Source organism: Hyaena hyaena, unplaced genomic scaffold (assembly GCF_003009895.1).
Source record: "Hyaena hyaena isolate Hyena2069 unplaced genomic scaffold, ASM300989v1 scaffold_892, whole genome shotgun sequence".
Lineage (NCBI taxonomy): Eukaryota > Metazoa > Chordata > Mammalia > Carnivora > Hyaenidae > Hyaena > Hyaena hyaena.
In genome coordinates this window covers 345,696-363,750 of record NW_024081509.1, presented here as the reverse complement: position 1 = coordinate 363,750, position 18,055 = coordinate 345,696, and the positions used below count along the sequence as shown (strand labels likewise).

The 18,055-nt window shown below is 41.3% G+C and overlaps 1 protein-coding gene across 1 annotated transcript in view; it reads left to right on the top strand.

The window, feature by feature from the left end:
• HERC2 (HECT and RLD domain containing E3 ubiquitin protein ligase 2) overlaps positions 1–18,055 on the top strand; it is a 288,041-nt gene that overhangs the window by 155,091 nt on the left and 114,895 nt on the right. Inside the window, exons 37-43 of the mRNA XM_039220244.1 lie at positions 4,774–4,961; positions 11,820–12,012; positions 13,397–13,579; positions 15,726–15,907; positions 16,439–16,586; positions 16,665–16,861; positions 17,094–17,324. Of these exons, the coding sequence (XP_039076175.1) occupies positions 4,774–4,961; positions 11,820–12,012; positions 13,397–13,579; positions 15,726–15,907; positions 16,439–16,586; positions 16,665–16,861; positions 17,094–17,324 (1,322 nt within the window). The remainder of the gene's footprint in view (positions 1–4,773; positions 4,962–11,819; positions 12,013–13,396; positions 13,580–15,725; positions 15,908–16,438; positions 16,587–16,664; positions 16,862–17,093; positions 17,325–18,055) is intronic.

The following is an 18,055-nucleotide window of genomic DNA, read 5'->3' as shown; positions in this document are numbered from 1 at the left end:
AGTTTCCTCTTTTTCTATAATGGTGTCTTCTAAATCACTTATTCTCCTTTCTGCCTCTTCAATCCGTGCATTGGACGCGTACAGTTTATTATGTATCTCATTTATCGCATCATTTAATTTATCATGCATATTTTTATGCTCCATGTTGTTTGTAGCCATAGTTTATTTGATGTCCCCTATGGTTTTTTCAAGCCCAGCTATTAATTTTATGATTATTGTTCTAAAATCTTGTTCAGTTATGCTGCTTATATCTGTTTTGAGCAGTTCATTAGCTGTCAATTCTTCTTGGACTTTCTTTGTAGGAGAGTTCTTTTGTTTCATCATTTAGTTAGCTTTCTGTCTCTTGTTAGTTTTAAAGACTTGTTATGCTCTCTGCACCTGTGAGCACTGCTGTACCCTAGAAGACTCTTTGAGTGACTTTCAGAGAGTGTTTTTTGAATGGTATCTCTTGGTCTCTCTTGTTGAGACACTGGTTGTTTTATTTTCCTACTCGTAGTGATATTGGGACTCTCTACCATGTGTACTTTGGCTTGTTTCTTGAGGTAGCCCTGGAGAAGAAAACAGACAGACAAACACACAGGGAGCAGAGGCACACAAACGCACAGACAAATCCAACAAACATGGAAACCGAGATGGAAAACGAAAGAGTTAAAAGAAGGAGGAGGGAAGCCGAATAATAGAAATAAAAAATACATAAAAAGGTCAAAAAGAAGAAAAGAAAAGGAAAAAAGAAAACTAATGGACAAAAAACAGTAAAGCATATAACCAGTTGGATTTCCCAGCTACAATTAAATAGCCGGGTGTATGTAGTGCTGGTTGAGTAGCATAGAAAAAGAGACAGAAGACAGGGAGGGGATGAGTCAAAAGGAAATAAAATGAACAGGCAGAAGGGATAAGAAGCTTTTTTCAAGGAGCTAAAGGGTGGAATATGGTTGGATAGGTGAGAGAAGGACGCTGTTGTTATCCAGAGAAACTGTATAGTCTAATTACTCCGGAGAGAAAGAGATGAAAAGGTCAGTATGTGTAGAATTTACATCTACAGAATGGACTAAATGTGACTGATAAGCCGGTGACCAGAGTTAACAGGTCAGTGTTCGGTGGCGGGGGACGCAGCTCTCAAGCAGGGATGGGCGTGGTGTGATCCAGTGCGTCAGGTTGGAGTTCTGCCTTTGCAGTTGTGGGGAGGAGAGTGGCAGCGCTCCAGTCCCTTCTTGAACCAAGCGTTGCACCTCGCTTTTTTGGGTGTTTAAACTCCCTGTACCGGGGGTGCAACCAAAGAGGGTCACGCTCTTTAACCCGGGCCAGGCCTTGTTTCCAAATCACAGTCCACGTGCCCCACTGAAATTGCAGTAGACACAACCTCGCAGGTGATCTCCTCAGGGCAATTCCAAGCCTCTTGCCTAGTCCTGTGGATGGAGCCAGAATCGCCGCTCCCTTTTCCTCCAGGTCAGGTTGGCGAGCAAGGATGGGGGTTTGCCTGGGGGGGGGGGGGGCGCGCCCGGCCCACTGGAGAGCAGGAAACCGGGTCCCTCCATGTCTCGTCACTAGAAACACGAATTCACGGGCAAATCTCCCAGCTTTAAGCCCTTTGCCTTCTCTCTAAGTGTCCAGCCATCTAGGAGCATAGAGGCCCAGTACGCACGCAACTCCTCCTGGGGTTCAGCTAGCCAGGAGTACAAAGGAGCGGTGGTGTGCGGCCTCTCTAGGGGTCCAGCCAGCTTGGAGCACAATGGAGTGGTGGCGTGCGGCTCCTCCAAGGGTCCAGCCATCCAGGACCACAAAGGAGCGGTGGCGCGTGGTCCCTCCAGGACAAGTTGGCATACAGGGATTTGGCACGCACGGTCCTTCTGTGCCACGAGCGGAGGTTTGTCTGTTCCCCAGCAGAAGGGACCATGTCTTGAGTAGTTTCAGCCTCTGTCTTTCCCCTCTCACTCCCCACAGAGGGGGATCGCCCCCGTCCCTTTGAGTCTCTGATCCCAGCCCGGTTTTATCTTTCGCAGTTCGCACTCACGTTAGAAGGCTTTCTCAGTGGATTCCGCGTCCTTTTTCTCCCAATCTCTTGGGTTCTGTAAGGTTTCATATGGCTTCAGATCTTTTCCATGTGAGATATGGCGAGTCTCATGCATCTGATTTCTTAAGACCTCATGAACAAGTAAAAAATGCTTTAACAAAGTCTCAAATGTGTATTTCCTTCTAGAAATTGTCAGTCCTTTTATATCATCTCCCTTTTTTTCAGAGGATCCCAGTAGGTAAAAGTCATAGCACAAATTATTAATTATGGGGTAGGGTTAGGGTTTGTTTAGAGTTTAAATTTTGTTTAAATTTCAACCTGTCTCCTTGCTGCAGAAAGCAAGGGAGTTGTGTCCCATGAATATATATTTACTGCTTTCCTTGATCAGGATGATTTTTCTTTCATATCAGATATTATAAGCGGGGTACCTGAGTGGCTCAATTGTTTGAGTATCTGACTTTGGCTCAGGTCCTGATCTCTCAGTTCATGGGTTCAAGCCCCGTAATGGGCTGTGTGCCGACAGCTCAGAGTCTGGAGCCTGCTTTGGATTCTGTGTTCCCTCTCTCTCTGCCCCTCCCTCGCTCATGCTCTTTCTCTCCTCCCTCAAAAATAAATAAAAACATTAAGAAACAAATTATAAGCATGTAATATTTTATATTGATTTTATATATGCGTCTAGATATAATAGCCCCAAAATATAAAAGCACTTAAAAAAAATACCCCTTTTGTTCTTATTGCAAATGTATTCAAATCCTTTGCAGTAAATTTGGCATTTACAGAGTTAACATAATAGCTGCCAGGGGCCCTCCTACCTGGAATGCAACAGATGCACTTGTTGGGGCCTCACTTAGGCACCATTAAGTTGAGCAGAAGAAAAGAATATTTGTTTCCTCTAGAAAATCTGGGGGAAAGCTTTACTTTATCCAAAGATAAAGACTCCAGCTCTAGGAATTGAATAACCTTTTTTTTCTCCCATTTGAAGGAGAGAGGATCACAAACTGTACGTTTTTGACCCACCCAAGCCCAACTTTGGGAATGTTTGGGCACCTTTTCCTTTGGAGGAAAGAACAAAGACCAAAGGAGTTACCAGGGTTGTACTTCCCCTCCCTCAAGTTAGCCATCTAGGCCAAAAGTAGCCAGGGAATCCAGCACACTGACTCCTGGGATTAAATTTACCATTGTAAAATCCATTTGTAATTTTTACTTCTTGCAGCTGGTGGTTCAGCTTCTGTGTTTTATACTATGGATGATTTCATAGCTGTCGAGGACCAAATATTCATCATGCCCCACCCCTTTATTCTTCATTTTACCAAACAATACTTTTGCAGTATTTCAGCAGGTCAAGGTTGTTCTAGAGAATCCCACTGCTGTCATCCCTATGCCAGAGTCCCTAAGACCGTGTCCACATTCAGTGCTTTGTGAGGAGACCTCATCAGACTCGGGGTATAGTTACACTGAGGGCTAAGGTTTACTACAGTGAAAGACTTGAGCAAAATTAGTGAAAGGAAGAGGTACATGGGAAAAGCATGGGAGAAACTGATGCGAGTCCTCTCCTAGTCGAGTCACACATGATGAACTTCATCCTCAGTGAAGAGCTGTGATTCTGTGTGTGAAATGTTGTCTATCTGGGAAGCTCATGAGAGACTCAGCACCTAGGGTTTGCACAGGGCAGGTGAATTAAGCACTTCCTGGCATATACCCAAGATCTAGACCTTCAGAAGGAAACAGGTTTCACCAGAGACCATATTGTATAAGTAGTTTAGGTACTGTGAGGCCTCTTATCAGTTAGGGAGGGGTGGGAGCCCTCCTGAAATCTTAAGTTCCCAAAGGCCAGCTGAAGGCTACCTTGCAACCAGCCATTCCTAAGGACAGTGCTACAGTTCTGTTCTTCTTAGCTCTTTTCTGCATAGTATTATAATTAAATTTTGTTAATTTCTCATTGTGAGACATTTAGTTGGTTATCATCTACTTTTCTATTCTAATAAAAATATGTGATGAATGGTTGTTCTAACTTAATCATTTTACTTTTTGTGGAAGAGGGGGCATAATTCCTAGATGTAGGCTAAATGTCTCTATTGATTATTTTTAATCTTTTATATCTTTTGATACTTTTTTAATTAAAATTTTTTAAAGTTTATTTATTTTGAGACAGAGAGAGAGAGAGAGGTAGGGAAGGGCAGAGAGATAGGGAGAGAGAGAGAGAGAGAATCCAAGCAGTCTCCACACTGTCAGTGCAGAGCCCGATGTGGGGCTTGTACTCATGAACCATGAGACCATGACCTCAGCTGAAATCTGAAATTGACCTCAGAGCCAACTGAGCCACTAGGTGCCTCTCTTCTGATATGTTATATATTTGGTTCTCTATTTATCTTTTTAAATTCTCATCAATAAATCTTTCCATGGTACTTATTACATTGATAAAATAATTCACTAAAATATACATTACAGATTCTTTATAATTATTTTCATCAGTCCTTACCAATTTTTGAAAAAACTGGCTGGCCCAGTTGGTTAAGCATCTGAGATCAGCTCAGGTCATGATCTCATGGTTCATGGGTTTGAGCCCTACATCTGGCTCTATGCTGATAGTTCAGAGCCTGGAGCCTGCTTTGGATTCTGTGTCTCCCTGTCTCTCTGCCCTTCCCCCATGCTCTGTTTTTCTCTCTCTCAAAAATGAATATTTATAAAATTTTTTAAAAGTATATTACGATTAGGAAATTGTAACTACTCATTGGCTCACAACTTATTTGATGCTCTGATAGGTCCTAGTTGTGACAATGTTGAAGAGGAATTGAATGCTTCTGCCCGAGGAGCATCTGCTACAGTTTTGGAAGAGACAAGGAAAGAAACGGCTCCTGTACAGCTTCCAGTTTCAGGACCAGAACTGGCTGCTATGATGAAGATTGGAACCAGGGTCATGAGAGGAGTTGATTGGAAATGGGGTGATCAGGTACTCAGATTTGATTTTAAACACACTAGCCACATATTAGTCACCATACTTACTTGCATGCTATTAATGGGTAGAATTGGAATGTATAACTATCTTTTTTTTTTTGCAAGTAAACCTAGCTATTTATTTGTTTATTTATTTTTTTAATAGTTTATTGTCATGTTGGTTTACATATAAAACCCTGTGCTCTGTTATGCTTAGCGAAATAAGTCAGGCAGAGAAGGACAAATATCATATGTTTTCACGTATAGGAGGATTAGGAGGAACTTAACGGAGGACCATGGGGGAGAAGAAAAAGGGAAATGGTGGGGGAAAGGGAGAGAGGCAAACCATGAGAGACTCTTGAATGCTGAGAACAAACTGTGGACTGATGGATGTGGGGGGGGAGAGGGAGGAGATTGGCATGGAGGGGGGCACTTGTGGGGATGAGAACTGGGTGTTATAAGGAAACCAACCTGACAATAAACTATTTGTAAAAAAAATAAAAAATAAAATAAAAAAACCCACAGAAACACGGTGTCATCCCAACAAGTGCTCTCCTCCATGCCCATCACCCCACTTCCCCTCTTCCCCATCTCCATCAGCCCTCAGTTTGTTCTCAGCATTCAAGAGTCTCTCATGGTTTGCCTCCCTCCCTCTCCACAGCTATTTTTCCCCTTATTCTCCCTCAGGGTGCTCTGTTAGCTTCCTCATAATCCACCTATATGTGCAATCATATGGTATCTGTCCTTCCCTGCCTGACTTATTTCGCTTATCATGAAACCCTCTAGTTCCATCCATGTTGATACACATGGCCAGATTTCATTCATTCTCATTGCCGTGTAGTATTCCATTGTATAGATAAACCATATCTTCTTGATCCATTCGTCAGTTGATGGACATTTAGGTTCTTTCCATGTTTTGGCTATTGTTGAGATTGCTGCTTTTATCATTGGGGTTCATGTGCCCCTTTGTATCAGCACTCCTGTATCCCTTGGGTAAATTCCTAGCAGTGCTACTGCTGGGTCATAGGGGAGTTCTGTTGTTAATTTTTTGAGGAACCTCTCTACGGTTTTCCAAAGAGGTTGCACCAACTTATATTCCCACCAATGGTGTAGGAGGAGGCCCATTTCTCTACATCCTCACCAGCATCTAGAGTCTCCTGATTTGTTCATTTTAGCCACTCTGACTGGCATGAGGTGATATCTCAGTGTGGTTTTGATTTGTATTTCCCTGATGATGAGGGACGATGAGCATCGTTTCATGAGTCTGTTGGCCATCTGGAAGTCCTCTTTGAAGAAGTGTCTGTTCATATCTTCTGCCCATTTCTTCACTGGATTATTTGTTTTTTGGGTGTGGAGTTTGACGAGTTCCTTATAGGTTTTAGACAGTAGCCCTTTATCTGATATGTCATTAGCAACTATCTTTTCCCATTCTGTCAGTTGCCTATTAGTTTTAATGATTGTTTCCATTGCCGTGCAGAAGCTTTTATCTTGATGAGGTCCCAGTAGTTCCTTTTTTCATTTGATTCCTTTGCCTTTGGGGATGTGTCAAGTAAGAAATTGCTGCGGTGGAGGTAAAGGAGGTTGTTTCCTGCTTTCTCCTCTAGGGTTTTGATGGTTTCCTGTCTCACATTTAGGAATCTGAGTTTTCCATTTTGAGTTTATTTTGGTGTATTGTGTTAGAAAATGATTTAGTTTTGTTCTTCTGCATGTTGTTGTCCAGTTCTCCCAGCACCATCTGTTAAAGAGGCTGTCTTTTTTCCTTTGGATACTCTTTCATGCTTTGTCAAAGATTAGTTGGCCATACATTTGTGGGTCCAATTCTGAGTTCTCTATTCTGTTCCATTGGTCTATGTGTCTGCTTTTGTGCCAATACCATACTCTCTTGATGATGACAGCTTTGTAGTAGAGGCTAAAGTCCGGGATTGTGATGCCTTCCGTTTTGGTTTTCTTCTTCAATATTACATTGGCTATTTGGGGTCTTTTGTGGTTCCATACAAATTTTAGGATAGTTTGTTCTTGTTTTGAGAAGGATGTTGGTGTAATTTTGATTGGGATTGCATTGAATGTGTAGACTGCTTTGGGTAGTAATGACATTTTAACAGTATTTATTCTTCTGACCCATGAACATGGAATGTTTTTCCATTTCTTTATGTCTTCTTCAAATTCCTACATAAGTTTTCTATAGTTTTCATCATACAGAGCTCTTATATCTTTGTTTGGGTTTACTCCTAGGTATTTTTATATTTTTTTTGTGAAATTGTGAATGGTATCAGTTTCTTGATTTCTCTTTCTGTTGCTTCATTATTGGTGTATAAAAATGCAGCTGATTTCTGTACATTAATTTTGTACCCTGCAACTTTGCTGAATTCATGGGTCAGTTCTAGTAGGCTTCTGGCAGAGATTATTGGGTTTTCTATGTAGTGTATCATGTCGTCTGCGAAACATGAAAGTTTGACTTTGCTTTACAAATTCTGAGGCCTTTTATTTCCTTTTGTTGTCTGAATGCTAATGCCAGGACTTCCAGCACTATGTTAAACAACAGTGGTGAGAGTGGACATCCCTGTCATGTTCCTGATCCTAGGGGGAAAGCTCTCAGTTTTTTTCCCCGTTGAAGATGACGTTAGCTGAGGGCTTCTCATAAATGGCTTTTATGATGTTTAAATAAGTTCCTTCTATCCCACCTTTCTCGAGGGACTTTAGTAAGCAGGGATGCTGTATTTTGTCAAATGCTTTTTCTGCATCTATCGACAGGATCATATGGTTTTTATCTTTTCTTGATGTGATGGATCACATTGATTGATTTGCGAATATTGAACCATCCCTGTAACCCAGGAATGAATCCCACTTGATCTTGGTGGATAATTCTTTTTATGTGCTGTTAGATTCGATTTGCAAGGATCTTGTTGAGGATTTTTGCATCTGTTTTCAGCAAGGATATTGGCCTATAGTTCTCCTTTATTGCCGGGTCTCTGTCTGACTTGGGAATCAAAGTGATGCTGGCTTCGTAGATTGAGTCCGGAAGTTTTCCTTTGATTTCTGTTTTTTGGAATAGCTTGAGAAGAATGGGTATTAACTCTGTTTAAATGTAGAATTCCCAGGGAAGCCATCATGTCCAGGGCTCTTATTTGTTGGGGATTTTTGATGACTGATTCGATTTCCTCACTAGTTATGGGTCTGTTCAGATTTTCTATCTCATCCCTTGTGCATTTTGGTAGTGAGTGTGTGTTTAGTTATTTGTTCATTTCTTCTAAGTTGTCTAGTTTGTTGGCATATAGTTTTTCATAGTATTCCCTGATAATTGCTTGTATTTCTGAGGTGTTGGTTGTAATAAGTTCATTTTCATTCATGAATTTGTCTATTTCAGTACTCTGTCTTTTCTTTTTGAGAAGCCTGGCTAGAGGTTTGTCAATTTTGTTTATTTTTTCAAAAAACCAACTCTTGGTTTCATTGATCTGTTCAACTGTTATTTTTGTTTGTTTGTTTTTTGGTTTCTATATTATTTCTGCCCTGATTTTTATTATTTTTCTTCTAGTGGGTTTGGGGTGCTCCTCTTGCTCTCCCTCTAGTTCCTTTAGGTGTGCTGTTAGATTTTGTATTTGCGCTTTTATAATTTTCTTGAAATAGGCTTGGAGTTTAGTGTACTTTCCTCTTAGGATTGCCTCTGCCAAATCTCATAGAGTTTGGGTTGTTGTATTTTCATTTTCATTTGTTTCCATATATTTTTTGATTTCTTATCTAATTGCCTGATTGGCCCATTCGTTCTTTATTAGGGTGTTCTTTAACCTCCATGTTTTTGGAGGTTTTCCTGACTTCTTCCTGTGATTGATACCAGTTTCATAGCATTGTGATCTGAAAGTGTGCATGGTATGATCTCAATTCTTTTATATTTATTGAGGGCTGCTTTATGTCCCAGTATGTGATTTATCATGGACAATGTGCCATGCACACTTGAGAAGAAATTGAATTCCCTGGCCTCAGGATGTAGAGTTCTAAATGTATCTGTGAAATCCATCTGGTCAATGTGTCATTCAATTCCATTGTTTCGTTAGTGATTTTCTGTCTAGTTGATCTATCCATTGCTGTAAGTGGAGTATTAAAGTCCCCTGCTTTTAGCACATTCTTATCCATAAGGTTGTTTCTTTTTATATATTTTGGTGTATCCGTATTTGCTGCATGGACATTTACAATTGTTAGCTCTTCCTGTTGGATAGACCCTGCAATTAATATATAATCCTTTTTCATCCATTTTTTTTGCCTTATTTTAAACTCCAGTTTGTCTGATATAAGTATAGCTACTCCAGCTTTCTTTTGACTTCCAGTAGCATGATAGATATTTCTTCATCCCCTTACTTTTAATCTGAAGTTTTCCTCCAGTCTAAAATGAGTTTCTTATAGACAGTAAATAGAATTATTTTGGTTTTTTATCCATTCTGCTACCCTATGTCTTTTGATTGGGGCATTTAGTCCATTTACATTCAGCGTTATTATTGAAAAATATGGATTTAGAGTCATCGTGTCCTTTGTGGGATTCATGCTTGTGGTGGTGTCTCTGGTATCTTGCGTTCCTTGCAACTTTTCCGTCAGAGCGTCCCCCTCAGGATTTCTTATACGGCTGGTTTAGTGGTGACGAATTCTTTCATCTTTTGTTTTTTTGGGAAGACTTTACCTTTCCTATTCTGAATAACAGGTTTACTGGATAAAGGATTCTTGGCTGCATATATTTTCTGTTCACCACATTGAAGATTTCCTGCCATTCTTTTCTGGCCTGCCAAGTTTCAATAGATAGGTCTGTAAGTACTCTGATAGGTTTCCCTTTGTATGTTAGGGCCCTTATATCCCTAGCTGCTTTCAGAATTCTCTCTTTGTCTTTATATTTTGCCAGTTTCACTATGTTGTGCAGAGATCAACTCAAGTTACGTCTGAGGGGTGTTCTCTGTGCCTCTTGGGTTTCAGTGTCTGTTTCCTTCTCCAGATTGGGGAAGTTCTCTTCTATAATTTGTTTAAGGACTCCTCCTGCGCCTTTCCTTCTCTCTTCCTCTTCTGGAATTCCTGTGATATGGATACTTTTCCATTTGAGTGTTATCGCTGAGCTCTTGAACTCTCCTTTCGTGTCCTGGATCTGTTTCTTTTTCTCAGCTTCCTCTTTTTCTATAGTCGTGTCTTTTAAATCACTTATTCTCCTTTTTGCCTCTTCAATTCATTCATTGGACACTTCCATTTTATTATGTATCACATTTATAGCATTTTTTAATTCATCACAACTATTTTTAAGCTCCATAGTCTCTGTGGCAATAGTTTCTTGATGTTTTCTATGCCTTTTTGAAGCCCAGCGATTTATTTTATCCCTATTGTTCTAAACTCTTGTTCAGTTATGTTGCTTATATTTGTTTTGAGCAGTTCTTTAGCTGTCATTTCTTCCTGGAATTTTTTTGGAAGAGAGTTCTTCCATTTCATCATTTTGGTTAGCTTTCTATCTCTTGTTAATTTTAAAAGCTTGTTTTGCACTCTGTTTTTTTTGGTTCTGCTGTATTAAAGATGGCTTTTTGACTGTCTAGGGCCTGTCCATTCAGGAAGTGTTCTTTGAATGGTGTCTCTTGGTTTCTCTTGTTGAGACTTTGGTTATTTTATTTCCCTACTTGTAGTGATATTTGGGTCTCTCAACCCTGTGTACTTTGGCTTGTTTCTTGAGATAGCTGCACTTACGAGGTTGCCTTCCCAGTGTACTCTGTCTTTTTCTCTTCCCAAATTCCTTTGGCTTAGTGCCCTATGACTTCAGGCCTTCTCTGTTTGATAGATGGGTGCAAGCGTAATGCATGGAGCTCCCTACTTCTCCTCCATCTTGCCTTTCCCCAGAATATATAATTATCTTATCTCAGGGCCTGTGCAATTGACAGATATCATAGTTGTTGATTCCTGGGCAGGTGAATAGAGTCAAAACAAGTAAAGAGTATCAGTGGCTGTAGGGGCACCTCAAGCAGTATCATGTCTTTAAGGAGTCATAGCTGTTTTTAGAATACTCCCTGGCATGGGCTCAATTTGAGGTGCAGCCTTGAGTAGGAAGAATAGTAACCAGGAGAGAGTACATTTCATCTTATTAATAATGTTCTAAAAGCTGTGACGCAGAAAAACCCAGGTGCTGCCTCTGCGAGCTGATGGCCACGTACCCACTTAGTGCCCCAACCTAGCAGTTTCAGTTGTGACACCTGGCTGGTGTCCACCTCTCTGTTTCTCCTCATGCTGTATCACTCCCAAGCTTCTGTGAGGTCTTACAAGGTAGAGATGGTAGGGGCTGGTATCTGTGTCATTACTGTAGTGACTAGCTAAGGACAGTGTTCACCTTCTTACAGTGTGGTAGCATTCTTGTCACCTCTAAGTTTTCTCAGTCTCATTGTTAAGCATGGGCCTTATTGGAATCATCTCAGAAGTGTCCTAGAACAGGTAGTAGTATCGTAAAAACAGCTTTCACTCATACATATGAGAGACAGAGTCTTAACTCTAGATTCCAGAGAGAAAACTGAAGGACAAAAGGAAACGAGGAGATCCTGGTGCTTGTTTCAGGTTTCTGGTCTTCTGAAGCTCACGGGAGAGGTCGAGGAGGCCAAGGAACAAGGCACCAGGCCTAGGCTGGAAAGTCTCATCTCTGTATTGGTTTACAGAGAATGCTAATTGAGGTGATTTTTTCCCCCTCACTTACCTCTTTGGTAAAGCAACATAAGCTAGTTATTTCCTGATGTTTCATTTAAGATGATGATGTGAGTTGGTGTAGTTGGGTTTGGAGCAGTCTGTGGGCACAGTGACACAGCAGTCCTTACAGGTTTTGTGTGACAGAACACACATGGGCCCTCTTAACTGACCTTTGTTTTGGCTTCCTCAGGATGGACCTCCTCCTGGTCTTGGCCGTGTGATTGGTGAACTTGGAGAGGACGGATGGATCAGGGTCCAGTGGGACACCGGCAGCACCAATTCGTACAGGATGGGGAAAGAGGGGAAGTATGACCTCAAGTTGGCAGAGCTGCCGGCCTCCACACAGCCCTCAGCAGAGGACTCGGACACAGAGGATGACTCTGGTGGGTACCTTGGGGCTGTATAGTCTGGGGCAGCCTGGCAAACTATGTGCTAATGTTAGCTGGCTATCCTTTAAATCTGGGAGTGAGAAGAATAGTGTGTCAGGACTCAGCTGCAGACAGTGCTCTTTAATTTTAGACTTGCTCCTAAAGGGTCAATTCAAATGAGCCCCAAGTGATTCTGATGCAGGAGTTAAAAGCATGGTTCTGGTAACTGGGAGCCTACCTGGATTTTACTCCCTTGCTTCCTTTGGGGACGGTCCAGTAGAGTTTATCACTGTAGGGCTTGCTTGCTATGTCTTCACCTCTAGTGGAACTTTTCAATTGGTTCTGAGCCTTCTGTGTGAGGTAGTGAGCCCGTGCCTGGTGGACTAGGAATAATGTGGAATTAGTCAGTATAGTAATGCCTTAAGGAAACCAGAAATGAAAATCCAGAGTAAACCCAGAGTGTTAAAATCCTATCTAAGTAAATCCAAGGTTGTGGGAGGAGGACTTAATGACATTTTCCGATGTGTCCAAAAGACTTTGGGATGTATGAATGAAGCTTCCCATGGCTGGTCTCCGTGAGACTGTCCAGGAGGCCGGGGCTGATTCCTGGGGTTCAGGTACTGGCTGTGTGCACTGCATGGTCAGGAGAGGAAACCTAAGAGGGTAAGCTCAGTAGAGGATAGGTGGTGTGGAGAGTGGAAAAAGCTGTGCTCCATCCATGTCACTTGTGCAGATCCAGGCCCCCTCAGATGTAAACAGATGATGCCTTATGGGGCTATTCAGAGTAATATATGTGAAACCTGGAGTCGTGCATAGTTGGTCAGGGCTTATTTTGTTATCACTGCATCTCAGCACACGATGCTGTGCCTGTTGTTCCTCCTCCCAGTCCTCTGTCTGAGGGCTTCACTCAGATAAGTCAGGGCCTGAGCAGAGCTGGCTAAGTGACAGAACTGTATCTTGGTTGTCATGTGCCACCTTGTCAGAAAGTCAATGGCCTTGACACATGAGCCTCTGCTTCCCTCCATGGCGCAGGCACATCAGTCTTCATCCAGGGCATAGCTAGCTCATCAGCAAGTTCTTGGCATTTGATAAGTTGTCTTTCTAAAAGAATAAATCACTGTAATTGTTTTAGTGCTTCTAAGCTGTATGTGGAGATTGCTTTAAAAAATTAAACTGTAATTTGGAAGGCTTATTTTCTTAGAGGAAGGTGGGGACAGAGATGATTATGGTGTTTAGTGCATTCTGAATTCTTTTCTTGTAAAGAGCTACTTCCCTTTCCACAGTAAAAATTGTGATATTAAGTTTCTTTAAAAACTGTTATGGAATCCCTTAAATTACATGCAGAGCATTTTCCAGTTCTATTTGGTAATATAGCTTCTTATTTTGATACTTTTTTCAGAAGCTGAACAAATTGAAAGGAACATTCATCCCACTGCAGTGATGCTTACCAGTACTGTTAATTTACTGCAAACTCTTTGTCTCTCTGCTGGAGTCCATGCTGAAATCATGCAGAGCGAAGCCACCAAGACCCTGTGTGGACTGCTGCGAATGTTAGTGGAAAGTGGAACAACGGACAAAACATGTATGCAATGAATAGTTGTGGCCTACAGAGTACTGGGGCTATGAATTTTGTGTGTGTGTCAGTGTGAGCATGAGGGTGAGTGTGCATGTGTTTTAGTGTCCTAGGGCTGCTGTAACAACTTACTGCAAACTTGGTTAGTTTGGGCTGCCACATCAAAGTACCATATACTTGGGTGGCCTAAATATTAGAAATTTTTTTCTCCCTGTTCTAGAGGCTGGAAGTTCAGGGTGTCAGCAGAGCTGGTTCCTTCTGACAGCTGTGAGGGAAGGATCTGTTCTAGGCCTCTCCCCTAACTTCTGGTAGTTTGCTGGCAATCTTTGGCATTCTTTAGTTTGTAGATTACTGACCTGTGTGTGTCTGTTTTGAAATCTCACCTTTTTATAAGGACATGGGTCATAATTGGATTAGGGACCTAGCCTAGTCTAGTTTAACTTCTCCTAAACAAATTATATCTCCCCTGGCCCCATTTCTATATAAGGTCACATTCTAAGGTGCTAAGTGTTAGGTCTTCAACATATTCCTTTTGGGAGGAGGTAGGACACAGTTCAAGCCACAATGGAGTTATGGAGGCCAGATTTTCCAACATCAAGGGGTTTTGAAGACCAGAAGTCCAACATCAAGGTGTTAGCAGGGCTGTGTTCCCTGCAAAGACTTTAGAAGTGGATCCTTTCCATCTCTTCCAGCTTTTGGTACCTCCAAGGTGTCTTAGCTTGAGGCCATAGCACTCTGGGCTCTGCCTCATTTTCATACAGAGGACTGCCCTATGTCTCTTTATGCCCTTTTCTGCCTCTTATAAGGACTTTCATTGGATTTATGGGTCACTCTGATCCAATACAGTATTATATCAATCCTTACTTTAAGTATATCTGGAAAGAGTTTGTTTTCAGATAAGGCCTCATTCTGAGGTTTTGGGTAAACATGAATTTTGGGGGATACAGTTCAACCCACTAAAATGTTTGTATGAAAATGTGAATATGTGTAAGTCTGGAGAGGAGTTGATGAAATGGGAGGAGCATGTGAGAGTGCTTGTGAGTATGTGTGAGTGAGTCTGGGTGTGAGTGTGTAAGAGTGTGTCTCTGAGTGAGACTGAGTATGTTAAGTGCTATAGGTGTGAGTGTGAAGTGAGGAAGGAATGTTTGTGAGTAGCTGGGTGTGTTTATGTTTGTGCTGTAATTATGATTGTGTGTCAGTATATCAGTGACTATGAGAATGAGTGTGGGATTGTGGTAGGGTGTGACTGTGTGAAAGTTGATGTATGTGTGGGTGGGTGTGAGTGTAACTGAGTGCAGGCATGAACATGTGTCTGATGGCGGTGCCTCTGGAAGCCTAGAGAGCAGGAGAACTGGACCCTGGCAGGCAGGCCTCTGCTAGGGAAGATTGGAAGCCCCTGGGTTTCCATGAGCAGAGACTTGGAAGTAGGGAAGGGCAGACAGGGTCAATTGTGTCAGTCAAATTGGATAAACCTCATAAAAGCCCCCTAGTCTTGTTCTATTTTTACTTGTAGACTTACTAAATTTGGATTGGAAATTTATGGTGCAGAAGAAGTATAAACAAGATCACCGGAGATATATATTGTTATTATTTTTTAAATGCATTTATTTTGAGAGAGAGAGCATGTGTGTGCACACATGTGCGTGAGTGAGTTTGGGAGAGGCAGAGAGAGAATTCCAGGCAGGCTCCATGCTGTCAGCAGAGAGCCCTTCATGTGGCTCAAACTCATGAAGTAAGAGATCATGACCTGAGCTGAAATCAAGAATCAGACACTTAATCCACTGAGCCACCCAGGCACCCTGATCATGGGAGATATATAAAACACATGAGGTTTTAAAAGAATGTACAAGATGTACTCTAATAACTGCTGTTTGAATAGTGAATCATTTTCTTACTGCCTATAAATAAGAAGTACATGAAACTCTTTAATTGGTGTGAGTTACTCATGTACTTTAAAGGTTTTAAAAGTGTTGTAAAATGTTCCTTGAGCAGGGTTTTCTCCCACTCTTCTCACTTTGAATTAGTGAAATTGTAATATATTGGTAAAGTAGGCTGCTATTGAACATAACCTGGTAAGTACATTAAAAGTGCAGATTGTACTGAGTATTTATTTTCTCAAAATTTGGTGTCAAGCTGGTTTGTTTCACTCTGGCAGCTTCCCCAAACAGACTGGTATGCCGGGAACAGCACCGGAGCTGGTGCACGTTGGGCTTCGTGCGGAGCATTGCGCTCACACCACACATGTGTGCTGCCCTCAGTTCCCCACAGTGGATTGCCCTGCTCATGAAGGTTGTGGAGGGACATGCACCTTTCACTGCCGCCTCGCTGCAGCGACAGGTAATTATTCTGCTGGCTGATCCTATTCAGTGTGAATTTTGAAAACTGTGACCCTCCCCCCCTTAAGAGGTGACATCAAGATACCAATTCTCCTAGTCATCATAATTAGGTGCCTGTACTCAATGAGTTCAGAAAAGAGCTGGAACTAACCCAGAGTACATTTTCTAGTGCAAGGGGCTGAAGTTCTTAATTATTTTAAATTTACTTTAAGTTGCTAAACTGTAGTTGACTTGCTTTTCTTTGAAGTGATGAATACTACTAGCTTCTCTTATCTGCTTGTCTTTAGAAGAATTAAGCTGAAAAGAATTATTTTTTTTTAATTAAATGAATATCTGCATCTGTAATGTAGCTTTTTTTAACTCCTGATAATCTATATCATTAATCAACTTGGGTGTAATAGATATCTAAATTTTCACATGATTAATTGGATTATAGGGACAAAAAATAAAATAAAAATTTGTTACCTCTTAATGTAAAACCACAGGTTATGGGTTTCTTTAATGTTTACCATTTTAAATTGCCTTTTATCAGATCTTAGCTGTGCATTTACTGCAAGCAGTGCTTCCATCATGGGACAAGATCGAAAGGGCAAGGGACATGAAATGCCTTGTGGAAAAGCTATTTGGTTTCTTGGGCAGCTTGCTCACCACCTGTTCTTCAGACATCCCATTCCTCAGAGGTGGGCAGCTCTCCTTACTTGTGTCCTGGTTCAGTGAGCAGGGCACCATGTAGCTCCTCTCTCATGTATCTCTTTCAGAATCTACTCTGAGGCGGCGGAGGGCACGCCCACAGGCCTCTCTGACCGCCACTCATAGCAGTACCCTGGCAGAAGAGGTGGTGGCGCTGCTCCGCACACTTCACTCCCTGGGTCAGTGGAATGGACTCATAAACAAGTACATCAACTCTCAGCTCCACTCTGTCACCCGCAGCTGCACAGGAAAGCCACCAGAGGGGGTGGGTGCTGCGTTTTCAGATCTGCTAGTTTTTCTTTGTAGAATGTTGATTTAACTTTTAAATTATCTTTTTAAATGACATGTATTTTGTTTAAAGATATTTTAAAACATATTGTAGTGGAAATAACTATTGAAGAAACTAGTATAAAAATAACTTGGCTTAGTTGTAAATGTATAAGAAACAGGCAGTACCCTTGGCTGTCTTCTTCAAACTGGCTATCTGTCTGCACTAGGCCCTGTTAGAGGATTACTTTCCTGACTCTGAAAACCCAGAGGTGGGGGGCCTCATGGCAGTCCTGGCTGTGATCGGAGGCATCGATGGTCGCCTGCGCCTGGGGGGACAAGTCATGCATGATGAGTTTGGAGAAGGCACGGTGACTCGCATCACCCCAAAGGGCAGAATCACTGTACAGTTCTCAGACATGCGGATGTGTCGCGTTTGCCCATTGAATCAGCTCAAACCAGTAGGTGAACTTGTATTCAGTTACTTGGCAATAAGGCAGAAGAGTTTTATGCTAGAACTGAGTTGTAACATTAGTGCTAGAATGAACTTGATCCTTGTAGTTCACATATGCTGTCTAGGAAGCTCCGCAGCCTGAGGAAAGCCATATGTCTATCTTCCCTTGTTTGGTTAGTGTCTGTGATAAATAGGGCCTGGTCTTATGGTGTTACATGGATTACTAGTTCATGTCTTATTTTAGCCCCCAAAGACAGAAAAGGGTGTTAGCAACATAGAAGGTACTTGTAATTATGTTTGTTAGTTTTAATTATCTTAAAATGTAAATTTATGAAATCTGATTTTTATTTAACAACTCAACTTTTAAAGAAACTTAAAAGTGATTCCTTATAAAAATGACATTTCTTCATGTAGAAAATGCTTATTGTGTTGAGTGACATGACTTATGTAGCAGCTACTGTCATCCTAAATCTGTCAATTAAGAATGTATAGGGAAAGAGAGTCGTTTTATATTATTTTGATGTAACCTAAGTGTAATCTGACTTATCTTTGTATAAAATACTGTTTTTCATTTATAAATGAATATATGCATGTTGTAGAAAATTTGTAATGCATAGAAAATGCCAAAAAAGATAATAACCACCAGCCTGACATAGTTATTGTTGACAAGTTGTTAAAGAAAAAATTAGGTTATGTTTACTATATATATAAGTCTCTATTTTGCCTGTAATGGCGTCT